Here is a 23117-nt window from a genome sequence, read left to right on the forward strand (position 1 = left end):
AACTCTCACTCACACTTCCGGGTTGTTATTACGTCTGATTAACAGGGCATGAGAGGTGGTGACCTGCCCAGCCTTCTTGTCATCCGTCTGCATTCCGGGAACCCATCGGACATTGACCTTTGACAGACGAAGATGTCACGAAGGGTTGTTTCTATGGATCAATACGAAGCCTGTGGTCTCCTCATGGAGCGAGCTGCGTCTTTAGGTCAGTATCAGGTTGTGGATGACATCAATGTTTTCTGGTGGTGGTTGACCAGAGCGGGGAACATCTTCCAAACGCTCCCTCGCTTATATTCCTTAACCCAACGTTTAATAGTAGCACAGCGGCACCTTAGGTTCAATGGTACCATAGCGGCACCCAACTTTTAATAGTGGCACCAACGTTCAATAGTAACATAGCGGCAACCAACTCATCTGTGGCATAGCGGCACCCAACGTTCAATGGTGGCATAGCGGCAACCAACGTTCAACAGTGACATGGCGGCACCCAACGTTCAATAGTGGCATGGCGGCACCCAACGTTCAATAGTGGCATGGCGGCACCCAGCGTTCAATAGTGGCATGGCGGCACCCAGCGTTCAATGATGGGGCAGCCTCCACACAAAACGCAACCGTTCATCAATGATGATTGACATTCTAGGATAAACCAAACTGTGACTGCTCCCTACTTAGACTGGGCCATTCCACTGCCATGGAGTTGGGGGCCTCAGAGTCGAAAACAATTTTCAGTAAGTCACTGGGCAGATGATCGCCAAACTGTAAAATAAGACTAAAACACACAGGCCGATACTAATATATGTCACACATAAGCTTATACTAACTGACACTTCACCGACTATGGGCCAACGCTCGCTACGCCCGAGGTCTACGTGACGTGGGATAACTTTGTCATAAAAAAAAGACAAAAAAATATATTAAGTAAAAACTAAAACTAAAACAAAAAAAACAAACTTTGACATAACAATAAACTAGTTTTGCCAGGCTTAAAACATTCTGATATCCCCTCGTTGACTGGCTAAAGTTCACCAGGGTTATGTCATTTGAACAATGGTGAAGATTACCAGTAGACATTGGAGATGTGTGAACCTAGTTTGCCTTCGTCATTCAGCAGCGAGAGAGTAATTTGGACGTTGTAAGGAGAACTGGATAGTGCTATTGTACACGCAAACGACAGGGGTTCAGTACATACATACGCGTTATCACCCGCCGTGATCTGGCTAAAATAATGCTAAAAGAGCAGTAAAACACTCCGCAATCCCCTGTGTCCATTCCAGTCTCTGGTAATGAGAGTCGCCTGCACCTACTAGTTGTTCGTGAGAGCAATTATCGTGTCCGACTCATCAGGAGAGTAGGTTGTATTTTAACTCTGAATAACTCAACTGTAAGTACGAGTGTACCAATGGTAAAGATAGGGCTGAGAGTTGTAGGAGTTATGCGTAGGTTACAAGCTAGCCATTTGAGACAGGCGAAACAAGAGACACGGGTGAGACAGGGACATGTGTGTGACAGGGGGCGGGGGGTGGGGGGGGGTGGGGGGGGGGGGGGGGGGGGTGGGGGGGGGGGGGCAGTGGTATGAGACAGGCAGCCCGGATGAGACGGGGGATGGTGATGGGCACTGGTAAACAGGGATCATGGGTGAAACAGGGGCACAGGTGAGACAGGGAACATGGGTGAAACAAGGGCACAGGTGAGACAGGGAACATGGGTGAAACAAGGGCACTGGTGAGACAGGGAACATGGGTGAGACTAGGGCAGTGGTGACATAAGGAACATATGGGTGAGACAAGGGCAGTGGTGAGATAAGGAACATGGGGAGACAGGGGCACTGATGAGACAGGGAACATGGGTGAAACAAGAGCACTGCTGAGACAGGGAACATGGGTGAGACTAGGGCAATGGTGAGATAGGGAACATATGGGTGAGACAAGGGCAATGGTGAGATAGGGAACATGGGGAGACAGGGGCAGTGGTGATATAGGGAACATGGGTGAGACTAGGGCAATGGTGAGATAGGGAACGTATGGGTGAGACAAGGGTAATGGTGAGATAGGGAACATATGGGTGAGACAGGGGCAGTGGTAAGATAGGGAACATGGGTGAGACTAGGGCAATGGTGAGATAGGGAACATATGGGTGAGACAAGGGCAGTGGTGAGACAGGGAACACTGCTGCGTTGAGACAGGTGTCACTAATAAGACAGTGTTCTCCGGAGTTTCGGATTTCAAACAAATCCAATATTTATAAGATGCTATCACCATGTATTTCAACTTAGCTACGTTTACACCAAAACAGTTCAATAACTATCCATTTTTATTCACTTGTAAGAGAAGTCATCAACATCTAGATTTCTCAGAAAGACTATAGGTAATACATATTGAATAACCTACTTACGGAAACAAACACTCGTGAAATACTGTTTTAAAAAAAGTCACTTGGGACAGACAATTAATTCCGCTCGTAGACTATTCTCTACATCTTCTGATGGCTAGGGACCCCTCAGTTCAATTGTAAAGAACTGAGACGTACACCCATTCACGACTGACCGCTTTGGTCACACAACAGACCCTTGATGGACACATCCTGTACAGTAAGTGCATCCACGTTGGGGGCCGAGTTGGCTTTACCTCTGACCCCTGCGCAGTGCATTTCACACGTGTTATCAACGAACAAATGCCGGTAGGGGGCGCTAAAAATCCTATACTTCCGGTGCCGCACTGTTTGGCTTTTCGGTAACATTTGTGTAAACAATAAACAAACCTTGGACATTCACATCAGGTTCCATTTCAGTATTCCCCGCGCTGGGTTGTGTATTGTGTTTGATTTAAAACACTCTATTGACGCTTGACGAGGACTGGTTGCATTATAGACGTCATCCCAGCCAGATCTCATAAAGTCCCAGTTCAACTCACGTGCATACACTTGCCTGTCTTGGAAGAATGTCAAATATTTATGACATTATGTCGGTGTCGCTGTACTCTGTAGAAGGAATGTCCACTTCCTCTTCTCGTCTTATACACTACTCCTAGAACAATAAGCCACATAGCCAGTAGTTTATGACCAGGGAGTCTCACCAGGGACGAAACAACCATTGAAGCAGAAAAGCAATTGCTGACACCTAAAAAAGCACAATTTTGTTTCACACAAAAAAGCACAAGTTTTTTACACATAACATATTTTTTGTACGTAAACCTCAATTTACCATCTATGCAGTAAATTATTACTTTAAACTCCACAAGGTCGAACGTGATATTTATTGTCTGACTTGAAAAGCAGAATCTTCACTACGCACTTTAGGAATTTAGTGGTCGATGGCTTGTGACGTTAAAACACATAAAAGTAATATTATGTATTCGTTTTAATGTTGACATTTCATTTATCAGCATGGATGCTGCTTGAATGAAAGTTGAAAATGTGTTGCTGAAACACGTATATGTGGAAGGGGGCGGTCGGGTAGCCTAGTGGTTAAAGCGTTCGCTCTTCACGCTGAAGACCCGGTTCCATTCCTGACATGGGTACAATGTATGAAGCCCATTTCTGGTGTCCCCCGCCGTGATATTGCTTGAATATTGCTAAAAGCGGCGTAAAACCAAACTCACTCACTCACTCACTCACTCACTCACTGATGTGGAAGGCGAGCCCAAAGTGATGCAGGTCTTAGGCGTTTACCATTTTGGTGAAACCCACGAGCATAATATATGTATGGCAAGGTAAAATATACACTTAAAACTACCTTTCTCCTCTCCACCCCATCCCACCCTTTTCTACCCTACCCGATAACGTTACACCCATATGTCCCATCCCTACCCACGGACAACCACATATGACAAGGAACTCGGAACCAAGTTTCAGCTGTCCACAAACGTCGACTCTTTGCTACAAGATGACTGGTGTCTACCTCCAGGTATCCAGGCCCCCACTAATCGCTATCCCATCTTGACCAATCCCCTCCCCCCCCCCCCCCCCCCCCCCTCAAAAGAGGAACCCAAATGTGGAATGGGGACAACATTGTTGGCGTGTGCAGACACGTGCACGTGGAACACGTGCAGCAATTAGCATAGCATAGCTGTAACATGGCTGGAAGCTAATGGATATTCCGTCTGTTGATTTGCGGAATTTAATTACAAGATTAATTTCAAGAAGTGAACGTTATTTTCCTTTTTACTTACCCAGTGCAATCTGTCTAAGTTGTCTAGTTGTATTGCCGATGCCAGCCTTTATCTTAACTCGCTTCCAATTGAGCGAAGCATTGAAGCAACATATGAAGGATAAGGATCTTAAATCAAATTAGAGTGGTTTTAAATGACGGAGTAACATTTTACAAGGATGTGAGTGATAAGTAAAGGCATCTTAGTGTTTTATCATGTTTACTGTGAATCAAAACGTGCAGCGATATATTCAGCTCCACACAGCGCTGTGGGAGTCGGACATATCAGGTGTGGTGCAATGGAGTTTAACGTCGCGTCCAAGATTATTGCATTTTTATAGCGACGTGTGTGTGTGTGTGTGTGTGTGTGTGTGTGTGTGTGCTTGTACTAGTCTGGACTAATGATTTCATAGTGCTAGCCCCCTGAGATACCAACGCCGCAGTTTAACATGAATACCCCACTCACACACAGTATACTGACGTTACCGACAAGTCCTTGTTTCAGCCCCTTAAAGCCGAGCGCCAGACAAACCCATCTTTTAACTCCTTTGGTATGACGCGGTCGGGAATCGAACCCCGGACCTTCCGCTCCCCGGGCGGACGCTCTACCACTGGACCACGGATGCGGTCCCGGACACATCAACCTGTCACCCACAACTGTTTGGAACCAAGAAGTGAAGATATTGCAGGCTCGTCTTCAACTTGTTGGTCATCTTGAGTACATTGAAAGGAAATAATGAGGCAGTTTAGACAGTGTTGCTTCATATTTACTACTTATATGTTGCCTCGCGTGCTTTTAACAGTGATAATCTAACTTTTATTTTTTACGACATTTCAAATACATGTGTTGAGTTTTTTTCTTCAGATTTCTTGATTTAGAAAATGCAGTTTTGACACTGACAGAATTTGTACTAGCGGATCCAGAGGATTGCAGAGAGTGCTCCCTTTCACGACTTGTTCTGACCAGAACGTGGGAATTGTGATAAATAATGTAGAAGTAATACTACATATCGTGCAGGGTTGTTTAGGTTTTGAGCTGCGACAGATTTCTCTCTCCAATCGGAAAAAACCCCAATCAACAACGGGCCAAATAACACCGGAACGTCTGACAACCATTTCATTCATTACATATTCTAGACTTCCCAAGACTGGGGATACCAGTCACTGCGACTGTCTCCCCCACCCCTACACCCTAAAACTACAAAGGGGAATTTTTTGTAATAGTAGAACAGTCCAATGAAGGTTAAAGCTAATTAGGGGCGGTGGGGTAGCCTAGTGGTTAAAGCGTTTGCTCGTCACGCCGAAGACCCGGGTTCGATTCCCGACATGGGTACATGGTGAGAAGCCTTTTTCTGGTGTCCCCTGCCGTGATATTGCTGGAATATTGCTAAAAGCGGCGTAAAACCATAATCACTTACTTACTTTAAGCTAATTAACCAATGAGAGTAACGATAAACTGGGGATGAATAAGCCGAGGTCAACAATCTCATTTGGATGTGGATGTGATCAAAGACAATTATGCTAAATAGGTTAATTGCCTTAGGAAATGATATTTTAATTTTTTTTATTTAAGATAATATGTATTTCCAACTACGCACACACATTAAAATAAGCAGTATTGGTTCAAGAGATAAGTGACAAAAAATCACACAAATCATCCGTTTTTCGTGTGATCATTTTTAATTATTCATTTGTTGCTATAATTCTTTGTTGTATTCTAGACTGAAACCATCGTAAGTTGGTATATTACCATTTCATCTGAGAAAAGGTACAAGATGTGGGTTTCCTAATATCCAAAGGAGGGGCGGTCGGGTAGCCTAGTGGTTAAAGCGTTCGCTCGTCACGCCGAAGACCTGGGTTCGATTCCCGACATGGGTACAATGTGTGAAGCCCATTTCTGGTGTCCCCCGCCGTGATATTGCTGGAATATTGCTAACTCACTCACTAATATCCAAAGGAGACATATTAAGCTCAGTCTATTGTTGAACCGACGTCATATAAAATCGTCATGGCGTCATGAACAATGGATGACGTTGTCTTCAAGTTTATATTTGCGACAATAGATCATATGACGACACGATGCTATGGGGCTCGTCGCAAACAATGGAAACAATATAACGATTGTTATAATGATCACTGAGAATGGCTGAAAATAATTAAGAAATAAACGACGAGTGGGAGTTTATCGTACAATAAAACACTGCAGGGAAAATAAAATGTAAGTCGTTTATTTCTTGTGTGAGATATCAACATTATGTACAGCCTCTTGAAGGATGATGATACAGTGTACAAGCTTTAAAAGAATTTTTCGTATTTAGATATGATGACTCCCTCAACAGACTCGGACCTGGGCAATGTCGGACAAGTCCATTTTATGCACAGGTGGGTATTTCCCGCATATTCTCACAATCCTCACGTCGATTACCTGTACCCTTTCTCCCAATACCGATTGTCATATCTCCCTTGCTTTTGGATGCGATCGTTTGGCCATCGCGTTTATCCGCTTTGCTCGGCTCCATCTATGGGAAACAACTCACTAGACACTCCCCTCTCAAAAATAATGTCGTCCAATATACAACGTCGAATCTCCAGAAATGACGTCATGATAGAACAATGTCAATCCTTAAAGAGCCTGTACATAATGTTGATATTTCATATAATAAATAAATCACACTGCGATCTTCATTGTTCTCTATGATTTATCTTATATTTTCCCCTATATCCGCCTTGTGGAAAATATATGCTAAAAAACACAGGTTTGCCTGGCGTACACTCGATTATTTAGACAGCTATAATATAGCTGCAACATTTCTGCTGTGTAACCATCACACATTAATCACCAGGTAACTCACATGCTACCCCCACACACGTATCAGCTGAAGGAAACTAACTACTACGGTAGACATCTACGTACATGCACTACCTCACCAATTAGTAATGTTAATCGTTGTCCTACGTTTGACCTCATCCAAGGATGCAGATTACTTCTCAAGGCCAGCACGATATAAATGGTACATGTACATAGAGCCGATACTACAGGTTTAGTAGATGCATCTACAGCTATCTCCGGGAGGATTCTAGCGTCCGTAGTGCGTCCATTGTCCTCGTCATAAGGCGCCGATAAAATAGAAATTGTTGGTTAATGCGACCGACCACTGCCGGATAACCCTATAGTTTGGTAGTTCGCGTGATTCTGGAAGGGTTTGATGCTTATAGTATTTATTTCAAACTATTTGTGTGACTGGTCCTGGAGGCGTCATGGCAAGCCGCAGTGCCAATACACATTCATCAAATGCTTCACTATAACGCCGATAGCGTATACAGTGGTATTGATAACAGATTCGAGTAATTTCCCCGACTTATACCATGTTGTGGTTGATAAATGATTTCTCTGTTATTTTGGATAACGACCTAGAGTTGCGTCAGTTTTACACGTTTAGAATGGCCACTTAATTCCTGCCACAGAATTAACTGCAATAACAATATCGTCATCATAATAGTTTAATGACAATTGTTTCTTTGATGTTTAACGTCAAACTCAGCAATATTCCAGCTACACGACGGCGATCTGTAAATAATCGAGTCTGGACCAGATATTCCAGTGATTGACATCATGAGCATCGATCCACGCAATTGGGATACCATAACATGCATCAACCAAGTCAGCGAGTCTGACCACTCGACCCGGTTAGTCGCCTCGTACGACAAGCATAGTCACCTTTTACGGCAAGCAAGAGTTGCTGAAGACCTATTCTACCCCGGATCTTCACGAATGATGAATGACAAGTGAGTTTATTGATAAACTGTAAACATGCACAGGACAATCAGGTACAGCTGACACTCTTCCTCTGTGAGACCCAAGCAGCTAAGCCCGTTTCCCACTTTATAGGAGCCTTATCATCAACCCTGAGCTGCATGGATACCTGCACAACTATTTATGCTGATTAATTCATTACGTACGGCGTTACATTTCTTCCATCAAATTATTTTGAAGGTGTGTGGAGCCATCATCTGACTCCTCGTTCCGGGAGAATCGTCCCACCGAAGGTTGTTCACGCTGGCAGTAATTGACGTAAACCCGTGAAACTAAAGCCCAATTGTTGCCAACACAATCTATTTCCAGAGAGGCGTGAACTGCGCAACAAGTTCATTGTTTATGCAGTACAAGCCACGATGCGCCTACTCCACTGCAGCGCCATGGACTGGTTTAGGGGCATTGCTGCGCTCCGCGATACGCCAACTGAAGTGGAACATTAGGCTGGTGTTTTGACAGTCGGTCTGTTATTTAATCTGGCGTAAATAAACGGCTTTGGAAAAACAACCACAAAACAGCTGTTTCCGACGGAATTAGATAATTATAGATATTCTTTATTTTTCGTTATCGGATGAAATTGATATCAGTGCTTAAGGCGGCCTTTTCTCTCAATGGCGTCCAAGAGTGTTTTTTTGGTGCTGATAACGGTGTGGCATCTGTCAGATATGTTCATCTCGTATTGAGATATTGTCTGCATGACGTCACGGGTTTGATACGACATTAAACAGGAATACGGTTCCAGAAAACCTAAAACAAATAATAGAAAATGTTACCTCGTCAAATGCCTGGATACGCCCACCGTTTCGAGAGCACCTGGTGCCATCACTCGTTGATACTGATTCATGAACACATGCTCATGATAGAGTCGGAATCGTACACTGGATGAGGTTTCTTATTGATTATGGAAATGGGTTTGTGGCTTTTATTTATAAGGACTATAAGGACGTAGCTTGTAAACACGATGATGGAGTTATTTGATATGTAGATTCTGTACAGTATACACGGTCTATGACACATACACAACACATGCTGTCAGACCACACCAAGCGTTAGGTCAAATCCATTCCACTTTGTATAAATGTTATTACTATAGTAAACTACGGTTATAACGAACTCAAAGGGACCACTTTTTTTAGTTCGTTGTAGCCATGGTTCGTTATATGCATATATACAGCATAACTACAGCAAATAGTCGGGACAGAAAAGTAAGTTCGTTATATCCGTCAGTTCGTTATAAGCGTGTTCGTTATAACCGTAGTTTACTGTATTTGTATATGGTTTTAAGCCGCCTTTAGCAATATTCCAGCAAAATAAGGGCCTTGGACACCAGAAAAGGCCTTCACACATTGTACCCATGTGGAGAATCGAACCCATGTATTCAGCGTGAGGAGCGAACGCCTTAACCATTAGGCTACGTAGTACCTTGCCGCAAAATGTTGTTGCTGCTGATGGTGATAATTCTGCTCCAGTTATTTTTTTGGTTTACAGTTTCTGGAATATGACACAGATTCACCTGATCGATTTAGTCAGTTGCTTGAACAGTCAGCAACAGGTGAGATGTGGTGGAAGGGGAGACAGGGGTAGACGGTGGCACCGTTCCACACACGTGTTTGTACTTGAAGTTGAAGAATATCCTATTTTATTAAGCGACATTTCAGAACTGGAATGTACTGTTTCAACTATTTCCGTAACCTTATGTAGGTGAAGTGAAATAATGGTTGAACGTGGCGTCCAAGATTTTTTAACTTATATAAGCGACCTGCACGCACGCACGCACGTGTGTGTATGTGCGTGCGTGCGTGCGTGCGTGCGTGCGTGCGTGCGTACGTGCGTGTGATATTCTGGATTAATGCCGCTGTTATACTGCTAGCCCGCTGAGATACCAAGCCACAGTTTAACATTGATACCCCACTCAGAGACAGTATACTGACTCTGAGCCGACCAGTCCTTGTTTAAGCCCCTTGGTGTCGAACTTCCTCTCTTCCTCTATCCAACGGGGCGGTCGGGTAGCTTAGTGGTTAAAGCGTTCGCTCGTCACGCCGAAGACCCGAGTTCGATTCCCGACATGGGTACAATGTGTGAAGCCCATTTCTGGTGTCCCCCGCCGTGATATTGCTGGAATATTGCTAAAAGCGGCGTAAAACCATATTCACTCACTCCTCTATCCAACACTATACCACGGTGGCGGTTCGCAACACTGCAGGATTACACGGATTGTCCTTGGTCACTCAGTACCATATCCATGTTTCGTCCATATTCGTCCAAAGTGATGAATAAACGCATGGAGACTGCAGTCAATTCAGGCTCAACGGAAACACATACATGACGGCGGTCTTTATAAATGATCGAGTCTGGAAGAGACAATCATGAGCACCGATCCATGCAATTGGGATACGATGACATGCATCAACCAAGTCAGCGAGCCTGACCACCCGGTTAGTCGCCTCTTACGACAAGCATGGGTTTCTGAAGTCCTGTTCTATCCCGGATCTTGGCGGGTCATTCAAAGCAGTGGCAATTTAAACCTTTCCAACTCAATTGACGTCACCCATACATACATGTCTGCACGTGTGAGTGAGTGAGTGAGTGAGTGAGTGAGTGTGTGAGTGAGTGAGTGAGTGACTGAGTTGGGTTTAACGCCGCATTGAAATGTCACGGCGTGTCAGCTTAACACAGATCATGAGCATTTCCGTTAAAAGAACAAACGGTGCAAAAACACAACACAAAAACATCTCTTGCGCGATCGACACAAAGAATACCCGGCTGTCTCATTGCCTGACAATGCCACGAGGAATCCCGCGTGTAAACACGAGACATGTGCAAAATGCCCTGTCGGCACGTGATATCAATTCAGCAAATGGCTGGCGTAATAGAACAGCCTTGCACCAACATTGCCAGCAGATGCATCGGCAACAGAAACACATTGGAGTGGCTTGTGATAACCGAATATGACGCTTAGGCATTAGTCAGCCATCACTGACAGAGATATCTTAACCCGTGATATAGGACTCTTGCTCAAACCTTGTTTGATCAAGGTTACACCTTTCAAGGCCTTAGTAAAGCTTCCAAAGTGTTTTATGGAAGACGCGTGGAGGACATTTCCAAATTTGACGTCGAAGTGACAAAATGATGCCAGATGCAATTCCCTCTTTGACTTGGATCATATGTTTCTTTGCCTTTGCATGTGTTTGTGACGTGTGACGCTTACATTCATTATTTGCTTAGCCAGTGCCCGAAGAGTGGCAGGATACGCTCACCTTTTCGCGAATACCTGGTATCATCACTATTCGATAGTGATTCATAAACACATACTTATGATATAGTCTAAGTCGTACAATGGATTTCTTTTTACTAATTATCATCTTATCTAATTTTCACAACTTTTATGCTAAAAAAGGCAATTAACGCCGATTGGAATCTGTTTCGGCAGATAATTGATACTGGTTATTCTCTGTCGTTGACGTTTAATAGTTTATGATTATTTGAAGGGTCTTGTCGCTTCTTTTTATATGCTGAAACTAATATGCAAAAAAAGACAAATAAATATAAATACAGGTAGAATGGTTTACACATGTCGCTGTGATATGCAATATTTCTATATAATTTCTGGTTTGAACATATTTATTTCCACAAAAGTGTGAAAATGGATTGGTAAACAAGCGATGCGCTTATGTTAATACCGCTCTATTACACATAGGACATATTACAATGAATACATAAACGAAGGTTAGATGTAACAAATAAATTGTACATGCCAAGCTAGATGTGTATATATAATAAATCTATTTGCAGTTTATTTTAAACATTCATTTAACTGAAAATCTGCCAGTTTTTAATATAAAGTGTTGAATAAAATCTAATATTAGCATTTGCTCTTCCTTACACAAATCCAAATATCCACATAGCACTGTTTGTTAAGAATAACCATGTTGGTAAAAATACATTTTATTTCGAAGAGCATAGTAATTTGTACACACAAAAAAGAAGTGTAGAGCATCTTCGGTATGATATTTTCTCAGAACATTGAGGTCATTATACAGGAAAGTTTAAGTCACGGTTAATTCAGCAGACACAGACACGAACAGTGATCTAATGACAGTACTGTGGTGGCTACATTTAACTAAGCTAAAAGTGATTCGTAGCAGACAGACGCATATTGAATTTGGCTGCCGATAATATTTCATATGGATATATAAACGACGTAGTTGTTGTGCAAACCTCATAATGATTGATTTATGCAATGTGTGAACAGAATGTGCAGACAAGATATATGTTGAGGAATTTGAAGTCGAAAGAATATGCAAAGAATGTTCTAGAGCCTGGATACACTTCCATGCCAGATTTGCCAAACCTCAGCTTAGCTACTTCCGACACAGGTCAAGGTCACCGCGACATGCGCGGCCACGCTGAAGATGTATTTCCGGGAAATATAACCAACGAGAGATCATACAAACTATACACTGTGAGAGCTTTTTTTGTACTCGATGATCTATTTTAATACATCAGATGCGTACAAAAATGTAAAAATGCATTTAACTATATTTGTTCTATTTCCTAGATGATTGGGGGGGGTGGGGGGGGGGGGGGATGGGTCGGGTAGCCTAGTGGTGAAAGCGTTCGCTCGTCACGCCTTAGACCCGGGTTCGATTCCCGTGTGAAGCCCATTTCTGGTGTCCCCCGCCATGATCTTACTGGAATATTGCTAAAAGCGGCTTAAAAACCATACTCACTTACTCACTCCTAGATTAGAAATATCAATTCTGTCAGGTCAACACGATAAGATAAATATCATTTTGAAAAGAAAATACAAATGTTCCATCTGTTATGTCTAACTGAACTTTCTCTGAAAAGAAAACGGTGCGGTTGGGAAGCCTAGTGGTTAAAGCGTTCGCTGAAGACCCAGGTTCGATTCCCCATATAGGCACAATGTGTGAAGCCCATTTCCGGTGTCCCCCGCCGTGATATTGCTGGGATATTGCTAAAAGCGGCGTATAACCATACTCACTCACTCATTGAAAAATACTACACATTGGGTCAGATCTAAACTTTCGCGTGAAAAAATCCCTCCTATGGGTAGCCTAGTGATTTAAGCATTCGCTCGTCACGCCGAAGATCCGGGTTCGATTCCCCACACAGTACAATGTGTGAAGCCCATTACTGGTGTCCCATGTTGCTGGATTATTGCTAAAAGCGGCGTAAAACCCTTCTCACTCACTCTTACCTCCACGGGGAACATACAGAACTTGAGGCACAGTGATGAGTCCTCTTTGTCATCCATTTGGGATCACATAAGATAATAATATCGGTGAGCTGAACACAGTCACTATGATAGTGACAGGGCGAGACATGTGTGGTCGTGCACCTGTACCTTTCTTAGTTCTTAAAGTTCGAGTGAATTTGATCTCAGCACATCCATACATTCTTCTGACACAAGATATTGGGGACGAAACTGCATGGATCGGAGATCCCAGGATTGGTGTCTCTAGAAATTCCTCACACTATTCAGCCACATTTATAATGTAATATTGCAAATTACTCAGCAGTTTGATGCCTCCAAATGACATTTGATTTTGAGTAAGTACATGTGTATGTGCTTTTGAGTGAGTGAGTGAGTGATTGGAGTTTTACTCCGAGTTCAGCAATATTCCTGTAACACCACGGTCGGGCGACACCTCGTTGTACCCATATGTACTCCATAATCTCGCGTAACTATATGTTCTGCCTCTCATCTTGCCTTGATCTAAAACTGTACTGAAAGAAAAGTATGTGGATGTGTTGTAATTCTATCTTCCTAATAGGCAAGTCTAGATATGTGGACAGTACAGTCTCTTTTATGGACAACTTGTTCTTAGTATTTACATTATCTAGAACGTGTGATTTAAAATAATAATTATTGCCATAAAGACTAAAACCAAACGACTGTCTGACGAGGCTGGTACTTTATGTACACACACCCAGTAATGGCATCATGAGAAAGTATACCGTTGGGATCTTTGGTGGAATCGGTCCACAGTAACCTATTTTCGTCGTGAACGGCGACAAAATGGATCAGGTGGTCCTGGTGACTTAATGAGTGTTATCGTACCATGAATGAACGTCGCCCATAATATCAATCACTGGTGTGCCTCGATTATGTACAGGTTCCCGTAGTATCGCAGAAATATTGCTGAATGCGACGTCAACAACAAACTAAACATGATAAGACTGTATTCACAGATGTAGAAGATGAACCACAGAGCCTTTTGGCTGCACTTTTGGTAATATTTGCTGTGCTAGTGGTATACTATTTTATATTCAAGAGGTACAGCGTTCAGTTTAAAATGACGGAGTTCATACCGTTATATTTTAATCCATACTAATGTTTATCCTTTCGTTGAAAACACAGGCATGTTGATGTAGCGTCACCTCCATATGCAGTACGCATACTCCTATCTTAACTTTACAGTAAACATAGTGTTGATTTGTCACTGTTTGATCATTTTTTCTATTAAATGACTATTGCCGCACGCGATTTGATGTGAAAAGTTGTACTTGTCCGCATGAAGTTTACACACACTAAGGTATGAACTCGACACTTCTTGAAAAACGCCTGCCGGACTGACATGTCGTATAACACTTTGTCAGACGGCATAAACAAATGAGCTTGTTTCTTTTCACTTAAAATAAGGGCAGGTTGGCTGAATTTCATATTTTTTTAAATTTCGATTTAATGTCGACTTAAATTTAAATTTCCAATTGTACCAAATGTAAACAATGAAATAAAGTAGAGGGTCTGTGTGACCTACATTAGTCAAAAAGAAACGAAAGCCATTACTTTTTTTGTTACATAAAAAAGTACCACTTCTGAATGGGAAATATTTTTTATATTAAGGACCCGGAATCGAATTTAGCATGGAAAAAAAAGAAAAAGAAAATCTTCATTGTCGGGTCGTTTTTTAAGGGTCTGTCGGTGATGGGAAACGTTTTAATGTGGAAATATTGTGAATCTTTATCTTCGATTGCCCAGTTTATCAGAATCATTTTGTTCCCAGTCTCAGCAGGTTTTTCAGTAACCGTTTTTCCCTACGATACCATCTTTCTCACATTTCAAACATACACATCTCGATTTTCCTTTTTATCTAAACGATGAAAATATTTTCAAGGCACTTAAGCGTGTCTCCAACATGAGCACGATAGAAGGCAAGATACTGTCTCCCTCAAAACTAGCTATGATCGGGCTGTCTGTTTGTCGCCTCCTGCTGGGAGATAGGGGCGGGCCTGGTGTCTGCCGTCTTGATGGTGGAAGGGGAGACAGGGGGAGACGGTGGCACCGCTCCACGCACGTGTTTGTACTTGAAGTTGAAGGATATCCTATTTTATTACGTGGCATTTCAGAACTGGAATGTACTGTTTCAACTATTTCCGTACCCTTATATAGGTGAAGTGAAATAATGGTTTAACGTGGCGTCCAAGATTTTTTCACTTATATAAGCGACGTGTGCGTGCGTGTGTGCGTGCGTGCGTGAGTGTGAAATAATGGTGTAACGTCGCGTCCAATATTTTTGAACTTATATAGGACGTGTGTGTGTGTGTGTGTGTGTGTGTGTGTGTGTGTGTGTGTGTGCGTGTGCGTGCGTCCTCGACGTTTATAAAATGATGCGCAATATCATTAAAATCAGATCTTAGTTCTCGCTAACTTAGATCTGCGTGCGTGTTATTAATGCCACAGTTTAACATTGATACCCCACTCCGAGTGAGGATACTGAATACGAGCCGGCCAGGCAGGGTAACAACAAGTATACCATCAATTAGCGTATATTGTTATGAGGCGGCCGTTGGTCACGAATGGTGCTGGTAATGTACGTACGTTGTATACACACACGCTCCCAAATATAGTCGCTCGTTGTCACCTGACTGCCGATCCTCACATTCGTGACCCATTCGTGACCAACTCGTGTCATTCCGGGACAAGCCGAATAGCGACTCGTGCCCCGCTCTTCTTGCAGGTGACGGAAAGGGGCGAGTGGTGACGAATGTACCAGCATGAACTTAAAGAAAAACACGTGCAGACCAAAGTCATTGCAAAATATAACTTCGCGCAGTCACCTGACTGTCGATTCTTACCCGGATTGAAACCTTGTGATTAAAACTCAATGATGACGTTTATCGCTAAAAACTTGACATTTCTGTAAAAGCGCACTTTGCAATGTTTGTCATTACTGTAATAGAAGTAATATTCCTTATCAGCGCAATGGTTTATTTTCACTTTATAAGTATTGACACACATACAGCTATCTTCGCTAATTAATCATCGCGATATTTCGTAATTCTATTTCAAATGCCGAGGACTTTTAGGAGAAAAAACGTTAACTGTCATCGCATAGTGTATCAACCCATCAACATCAGTCTCGGGAGCGAGTTAACGATGTGCTTTAATTAGACGTGTTGATGTGGAGGACGTTAATGTTGCAGACGATGCTACGATATACGTCTACAACTACCTGTGTAAATCAGCCAGCCATGGCGCCAAGAGAAAATAACCTGCGTGAAGACAGATGTAGGTCTTGTAGTGCTCGGTGGCTGTACAGACGCCAGGGCTCATTCAGGTCGGGGGTGGCACAGTGGTGCGTGATGGATCCGCTTGGTGGATCGGGTTCGAGTTCTGGTGTCCCCGCTGTGATATTGCTGAAAGGTTTAGTTTATTCTGGTAAGTGAGTCAAGTGGTTAAAGACGACACCAACCGGCGCATTAAAGGTCTACATTACCCACTGCTGGCTATATAAGCTTAAATAATCTGGGAATCAGGTCGTGCTGACTAAGCAACCACTGGTTTGTCTGGTCCAGGCTCAAGTATCTTCAGGCTGCTGTGATGTCGATGTGTATACGGCGCAAACACAAGATTCACGCACCTCAGTGAGTGAGTATAGTTTTACGCCGCTTTTAGCAATAGACCATTTAATTATTATTATTATTATTATTATTATTATTACTACTACTACTACTACTATTCTTCTTCTTTTTCTTCGTTTTCAGGAAGAATTATAACGGTTCAAATTGCTCCTAACACCGTGCGCTTCGTCCAGATCGAAATGTTTCAATTGAGTATATGGAACGTCTACAGTGGGATCCGTCTATATTGATATTGGAGTGAGTTGGGTTTTACGCCGCTTTTAACAGTATTCCAGTTATATCACGGCGTCTCAGCTTAATATGTGAGGAAAGCCCGAAGTGATACAAGTCTCTGACGTTTACCACTTCGGTGAAACGCACGAGCACGGGTACGGTGCTGACAAACCTAGAAACATAATCGGGTCGAACCGGGATTCGAACCCACAATCATAGGTTTCTGGCGTGCCCAAGGGACGCAACTCTGCACAGCGAATCGCGGCGCCTTATACGACTGGGCTACCCGTGCCCCCTATTGATACTGGAACATACAGAGCATCTTCACTTGGATCCCCCTGTTGATATTGCTACATATAGAGCATCTACACTAGGATCCGTCTCTAGATATTGGTGTGTATAAAGCGACCAATCTAAAGCGCATTTTAACCACGAATCCATCAAGTTAAAAGAGCGTCTCTCCTGGTGAGAACTTGACTATTTCCCTGGGTGTTGGCCTCGGCGATTGTGTCCTTTCCCGGGGTACACTGGTTATGACTCAATGATAATAACAGGGAAGAACAGTATCAGCTAAATATCATCGACGGGATATAGCAAGTTAATCTGGCATAACTAAACATTTATAGATGTAGCATACCAACGTCATCTTTCATATCTAAATATTTACCCAAGTCTGCCGTATATCGCAATACGTGGGTTGCATGCTGGAAATAGCACCACTGTTGTTGCCTGTGTAGGGACAATGTACGATATCTACCATCTGGGTACGATTCGTGAGGAAATCTTCAAGGTTCCTGGAGAGAATTATGTGTGTTTCCTGTAGATAAACACCGATAGGGTTACAAGACTGTCAGGAGATCCTCTGTAATGGTGTATGTGTATATACAACCTAGGGAGAGGAGATTACCCCAATCACCTAATGATAGTGTTTCTGACTGGAGGGCTTACTCAGCCCAAAAGGCAAGGGAAATGTTGTGAAGTACACATTTTAACATTATATGAGTGAGTGAGTTGGGTTTAACACCGCTTTTAATAGTATTCTAGTTATATCGCGGCGTTTCAGCTTAATGTGGGAGGAAAGCCCGAGGTGATGCAGGTTTAGACGTTAACCAATTCGGTGAAACCCACAAGCACGGGTATAGTGCTGACAAACCTAGAAATATAATCGGGGCGAACCGGGATTCGAACCCACAATCATAGGTTTCTGGCGTGCTCAAGGGACGCAACTCTGCACAGCGAATCGCAGCGCCTTAGACGACTGGGCCACCCGTGTCCCCTAACATTATATGAGATTTAGAGAAAATAATTACTCAGAGGTGAATGTTGTTTAACGTCATAGTCAGCAGTATTCAGTGGCCTGTAAATATTGGAGTCTGGACCAGTCGGACTAGCGGTGAGAGGAACGTCCCGCCCCGTCCTGCAATCACCCTTATCAACGAGACTGACCATCCGATCCATGAAGTCGCCTCTTACTACAAGTAGAGGTTGCTGGAACCGGGAACCTGGAACCAGAATTCCCACTGGGTATTGACAAAGGAGGGTGTCTAGTTCTCACAAAGTGTCGCAGCGCACACTCAACCAGGAACCAGTAATATTAACGACCGAAGTTTAACAATGACAAAAATAGTTATCGCCCTTTAGGAAAAAGCTGCGCGTTCACGTTGAACTTCATTTGTTTTAATATTCGACATCTGGTCGGAAAATGGCATCACACATTGTACTCATGTGGGGAATCGTGCCCGGGCCTTCGGCGTGACTTAGCTAGGCTACCCCACCGAACCATGACGGAAGAAGAGTAAATGACGACAGTTAATAAGGTCACATACAGACACGATTGATCTGTATGCAATGGATTCGAACCTGTGTGGAAACCGATGTTACCTCAGTCTGCGAACAAAGGGTTCTTGAACGACATAATGGATTATTCCTTACATCAGACATCAACATTTTGTACAGCCTTTTAAAGGATGTAAAAAATGTATAAGAATATGATAAAATGAGAGGAAGAGGAGGGCCTAAGGTATTTCCCGGATATTCTCACAATTTTCACGTCGAGTATTTGTGTCTCTCCCACGCTTTTGGATGCGATCGTTTGGCCATTGCGTTTCTCTGCGTTGCCCAGGTTCATCTATGGAGAACAACTCACCAGAGACTTCCCTCTCAATAATATTTATTTTGTTGTATTGTTTGTTGTTTAATGCCGCACTCAGCAATATTCCAGCTTTATGGCGTCGGTCTGTAAATAATCGTGTCTGGACCAGACAATCCAGTGATTGATAACTTGAGCATCGGCCTACACAAGTGGGATACAATGACATGCATCAACCAAGTCAGCGAGCCTGACCACGCGATCCCGTTAGTCGCCTCCTACGACAAGCTTAGTCGCCTTTTACGGCATGATCACCCCTCCGACATGTATGTCTACTTGACTGTTATTATTCAGCGTCTGCCCCTAAATATTGGAAGGTCCGGGGTTCGATACCCGGACGCGTCATACCAAAAGACGTTAAAAGATGGTACTTGTTGTTACCCTCTCTGGCGCACGGCATTAAAGGGCTAAAACAAGGACTGGTCGGCTCGGAGTCAGTATACTGTGTCTGAGTGGGGTATTCATGTTAAACTGCGACATGGTATCTCAGTGGGCGAGCACTATAAATCGGCACCACTCCGGACTAGTACAAAAAGCCACACAAACACACACGTTCATGCACGTCGCTATATAAGTGCAGTAATCTTGGACGAGACGTTAAACCCCATTTCACCTCACTTAAAAGATCGGACAGGTAACTCATACCAACACACAGTGATCGCTGTTCGAATCTTTCAGATGTAGATGTCTTACAAACTGAGTATCAGTCATTACCAAAAATAAACAATACCCACATACATGTCGTACCCGGACGCTGCTTATTTTTGTAATGACTGATACCCAAGTTGTTTAGCATCAGTTCTCCCCCTTGATTACAACACCAGTACACACAGAGTAAATATTGACGGCCACAGACTACCAGACATATTGGGCAGCCCCGCGTCTTACAGTGTATGTGGGTGGGTCAGATTGACGTGGTAAGGGGTCTTCATCCTGTTGCCATATGAAGCAAGTAGGTACTCTTTGGTGGTTTTAATAACGATATTTGACAAATTATTATAAGCTTAAGTCGAATATGTATAATGTGTGTGGCGGTGTGTGGAGAGTAGGCTGTAGTTGAATTAAAACAGATCGAGACAGAGAAGAGATCGAGTGTGGTAGAGACTAACATATATCAACCGAAACAGAAATAGAGAAGAATAATACTATCGCACAGATAGAGTCTGACAACGTGACTGAAACCCAGACAGAGTCTGACAACGTGACTGACAGAGAGAGAGAGAGAGAGAGAGAGAGAGAGAGAGAGAGAGAGAGAGTCTGACAACGGGACTGACTCATAGATAGAGTCTGACAACGGGACTGACTCACAGATAGAGTCTGACAACGTGACTGACTCACAGACAGAGTCTGACAACGAGACTGACTCATAGATAGAGTCTGACAACGGGACTGACACACAGATATAGTCTGACAACGTGATTGACTCACAGATAGAGTCCGACAACGAGACTGAAAATGACACACAGATAGAGTCTGACAACGAGACTGACTCACACAAAGAGTCTGACAACGAGACTGACTCACAGAAAGAGTCTGACATCGTGATTGACTCATAGATAGAGTCTTACAACGGGACTGACTCACAGATAGAGTCTGACAACGTGACTGACACACAGACAGAGTCTGACAACGAGACTGACTCACAGAAAGAGTCTGACTTCGTGACTGACTCATAGATAGAGTCTGACAACGGGACTGACACACAGATAGAGTCTGACAACGGGACTGACTCACAGATATAGTCTGACAACGAGACAGACTCACAGAAAAGGTCTGACAACGTGACTGACACACAGATATAGTCTGACAACGAGACAGACTCACAGAAAAAGTCTGACAACGTGACTGACTCACAGATAGAGTCTGACATCGGGACTGACACACAGATAGAGTCTGACAACGGGACTGACACACAGATATAGTCTGACAACGAGACAGACTCACAGAAAGAGTCTGACAACGTGACTGACTCACAGATAGAGTCTGACAACGAGACTGAAAATGACACACAGATAGAGTCTGACAACGAGACTGACTCACAGAAAGAGTCTGACAACGAGACTGACTCACAGATAGAGTCTGACAACGAGACTGAGTCTGACCCAAAGATAGAGACTGACTCACAGATAGATACTGACTCGCAGATAGAGTCTGACAACGAGACTGACTCACAGAAAGAGTCTGACAACGAGACTGACTCACAGATAGAGTCTGACAACGAGACTGAGTCTGTAACACAGATAGAGACTGACTCACAGATAGATACTGACTCGCAGATAGAGTCTGACAACGAGACTGAATCACAGAAAGAGTCTGACAACGAGACTGACTCACAGATAGAGTCTGACAACGAGACTGAGTCTGACACACAGATAGAGTCTGACAACGAGACTGAGTCTGACACACAGATAGAGACTGACTCACAGATAGATACTGACTCGCAGATAGAGTCCGACAACGAGACTGACTCACAGAAAGAGTCTGACAACGAGACTGACTCACAGATAGAGTCTGACAACGAGACTGAGACTGACACACAGATAGAGACTGACACACAGATTGATACTGACTCGCAGATAGAGTCTGACAACGAGACTGAGACTGACACACAGATAGAGACTGACACACAGATTGATACTGACACACAGATAGAGTTTGACAACGAGACTGACACTGACACAGAGATTGAGTTTAGCACAAAGACCTACATGCACAATGAGTCACTTCCCATAACTGCCCGCAGCGTGAACAGAACACGTCTGTAGACCGACCCTGTTCCGTCATATGACGTTAATGGACAATAACGTCACCACAATCAGACAAATGTGCACAAGGCCGTGTGTGGTTAAATGTTTGTTGTTCCTTGATCAGCTCTGATAATGTTAACATTGGTTGCGGGGCTTCCCTGGCCTTTAGCGTGCGGTGATGCCGTTATTATTACAGTTGGTAGGTATACAGCAAGTAGCAGCTTGGCGGAGTCGGGGGTGAGACAGTAATAACCGCTTGGAAGTCAAACACACCTTGTCAGACTGATACGCCTTGCAAATTACATGTCAATCACCTCTGTTTGTAAAAACAATAAGTCCAGTTTACACTCGCCCGACTTCCGATTCGTCTTGAGTTGTGTGGATGGTACTCCATCTATCTGTCGTACGAAGGCAGTTTGGTTATCATGTTTGGTTAGAATTAGAAGGAAATGTTTTAAAAAAACTCGCATGGTATGTATACGAATTAGTAGAAATTTATTGGATATTTGATAACTATTCCTCATTTTAGGGAAAATGATAAAAGTTGTTCCTCATCCTTGTGCCTTCATTTGTAAATGCACTGTGAACGATTTTGTTCAGAGCCAGAAATCAATCGTAGATGTTTCCGGTAGAAAATACGACTTCCATATTAGTTCTATCCCGATTGTCCGGATTGCGACGGATTTCCTTGCACTGAGAGCCTAAACCAACATGCATTTCTTGCCTTAACTAAAACGCATTCCTTGCCTAAATTCTTTCCCTTAACTAACATGCTTTCCTTGCTTAAACTACTAAGCATTCCTCGCCAAACTACCATTTATTCTTTCCTAAGTACTTTGCCTAAACTACAGTCCGTTTGGCTCCAAATGAGAACAATGTATTGCAAAATAAACAAAATCGGGAATAGTTGTTTAAATGTCAATACGGTAAACGGCAATGAATACCATATACCCGACAATATCTGCTGTTTGTTATTATTATTATTATTTCCATCACTGGAAAAAGTTGTTTCAGAAACTATCATGTTGTTAAGTGTACAAGTTGACATCTTGAATGGAGGGAGGCACAACCGTAGGAGGAACAGCGCAAACGGACTGTAATATGCATTTTTTGCCAGCCTACAATACATTCCTTCGCTAAAACTACCAAGCAATTCCTCGA

At 43.2% G+C, this 23117-nt stretch overlaps 1 protein-coding gene across 1 annotated transcript; it reads left to right on the forward strand.

The window, feature by feature from the left end:
• The first annotated feature begins 132 nt into the window (after nucleotides 1-132).
• On the forward strand, nucleotides 133-21974 carry LOC125383657 (clumping factor B-like). The gene is made up of 4 exons (XM_048402354.1): nucleotides 133-205; nucleotides 1275-1348; nucleotides 20640-20750; nucleotides 21186-21974. Exons 1-4 carry the CDS (start codon nucleotides 133-135, stop codon nucleotides 21972-21974), a joined length of 1047 nt encoding a protein of 348 aa, XP_048258311.1.
• The last annotated feature ends 1143 nt before the right edge of the window (nucleotides 21975-23117 follow it).

Source organism: Haliotis rufescens, unplaced genomic scaffold, assembly GCF_023055435.1.
Source record: "Haliotis rufescens isolate VD_foot unplaced genomic scaffold, xgHalRufe1.0.p SCAF_26, whole genome shotgun sequence".
NCBI lineage: Eukaryota > Metazoa > Mollusca > Gastropoda > Lepetellida > Haliotidae > Haliotis > Haliotis rufescens.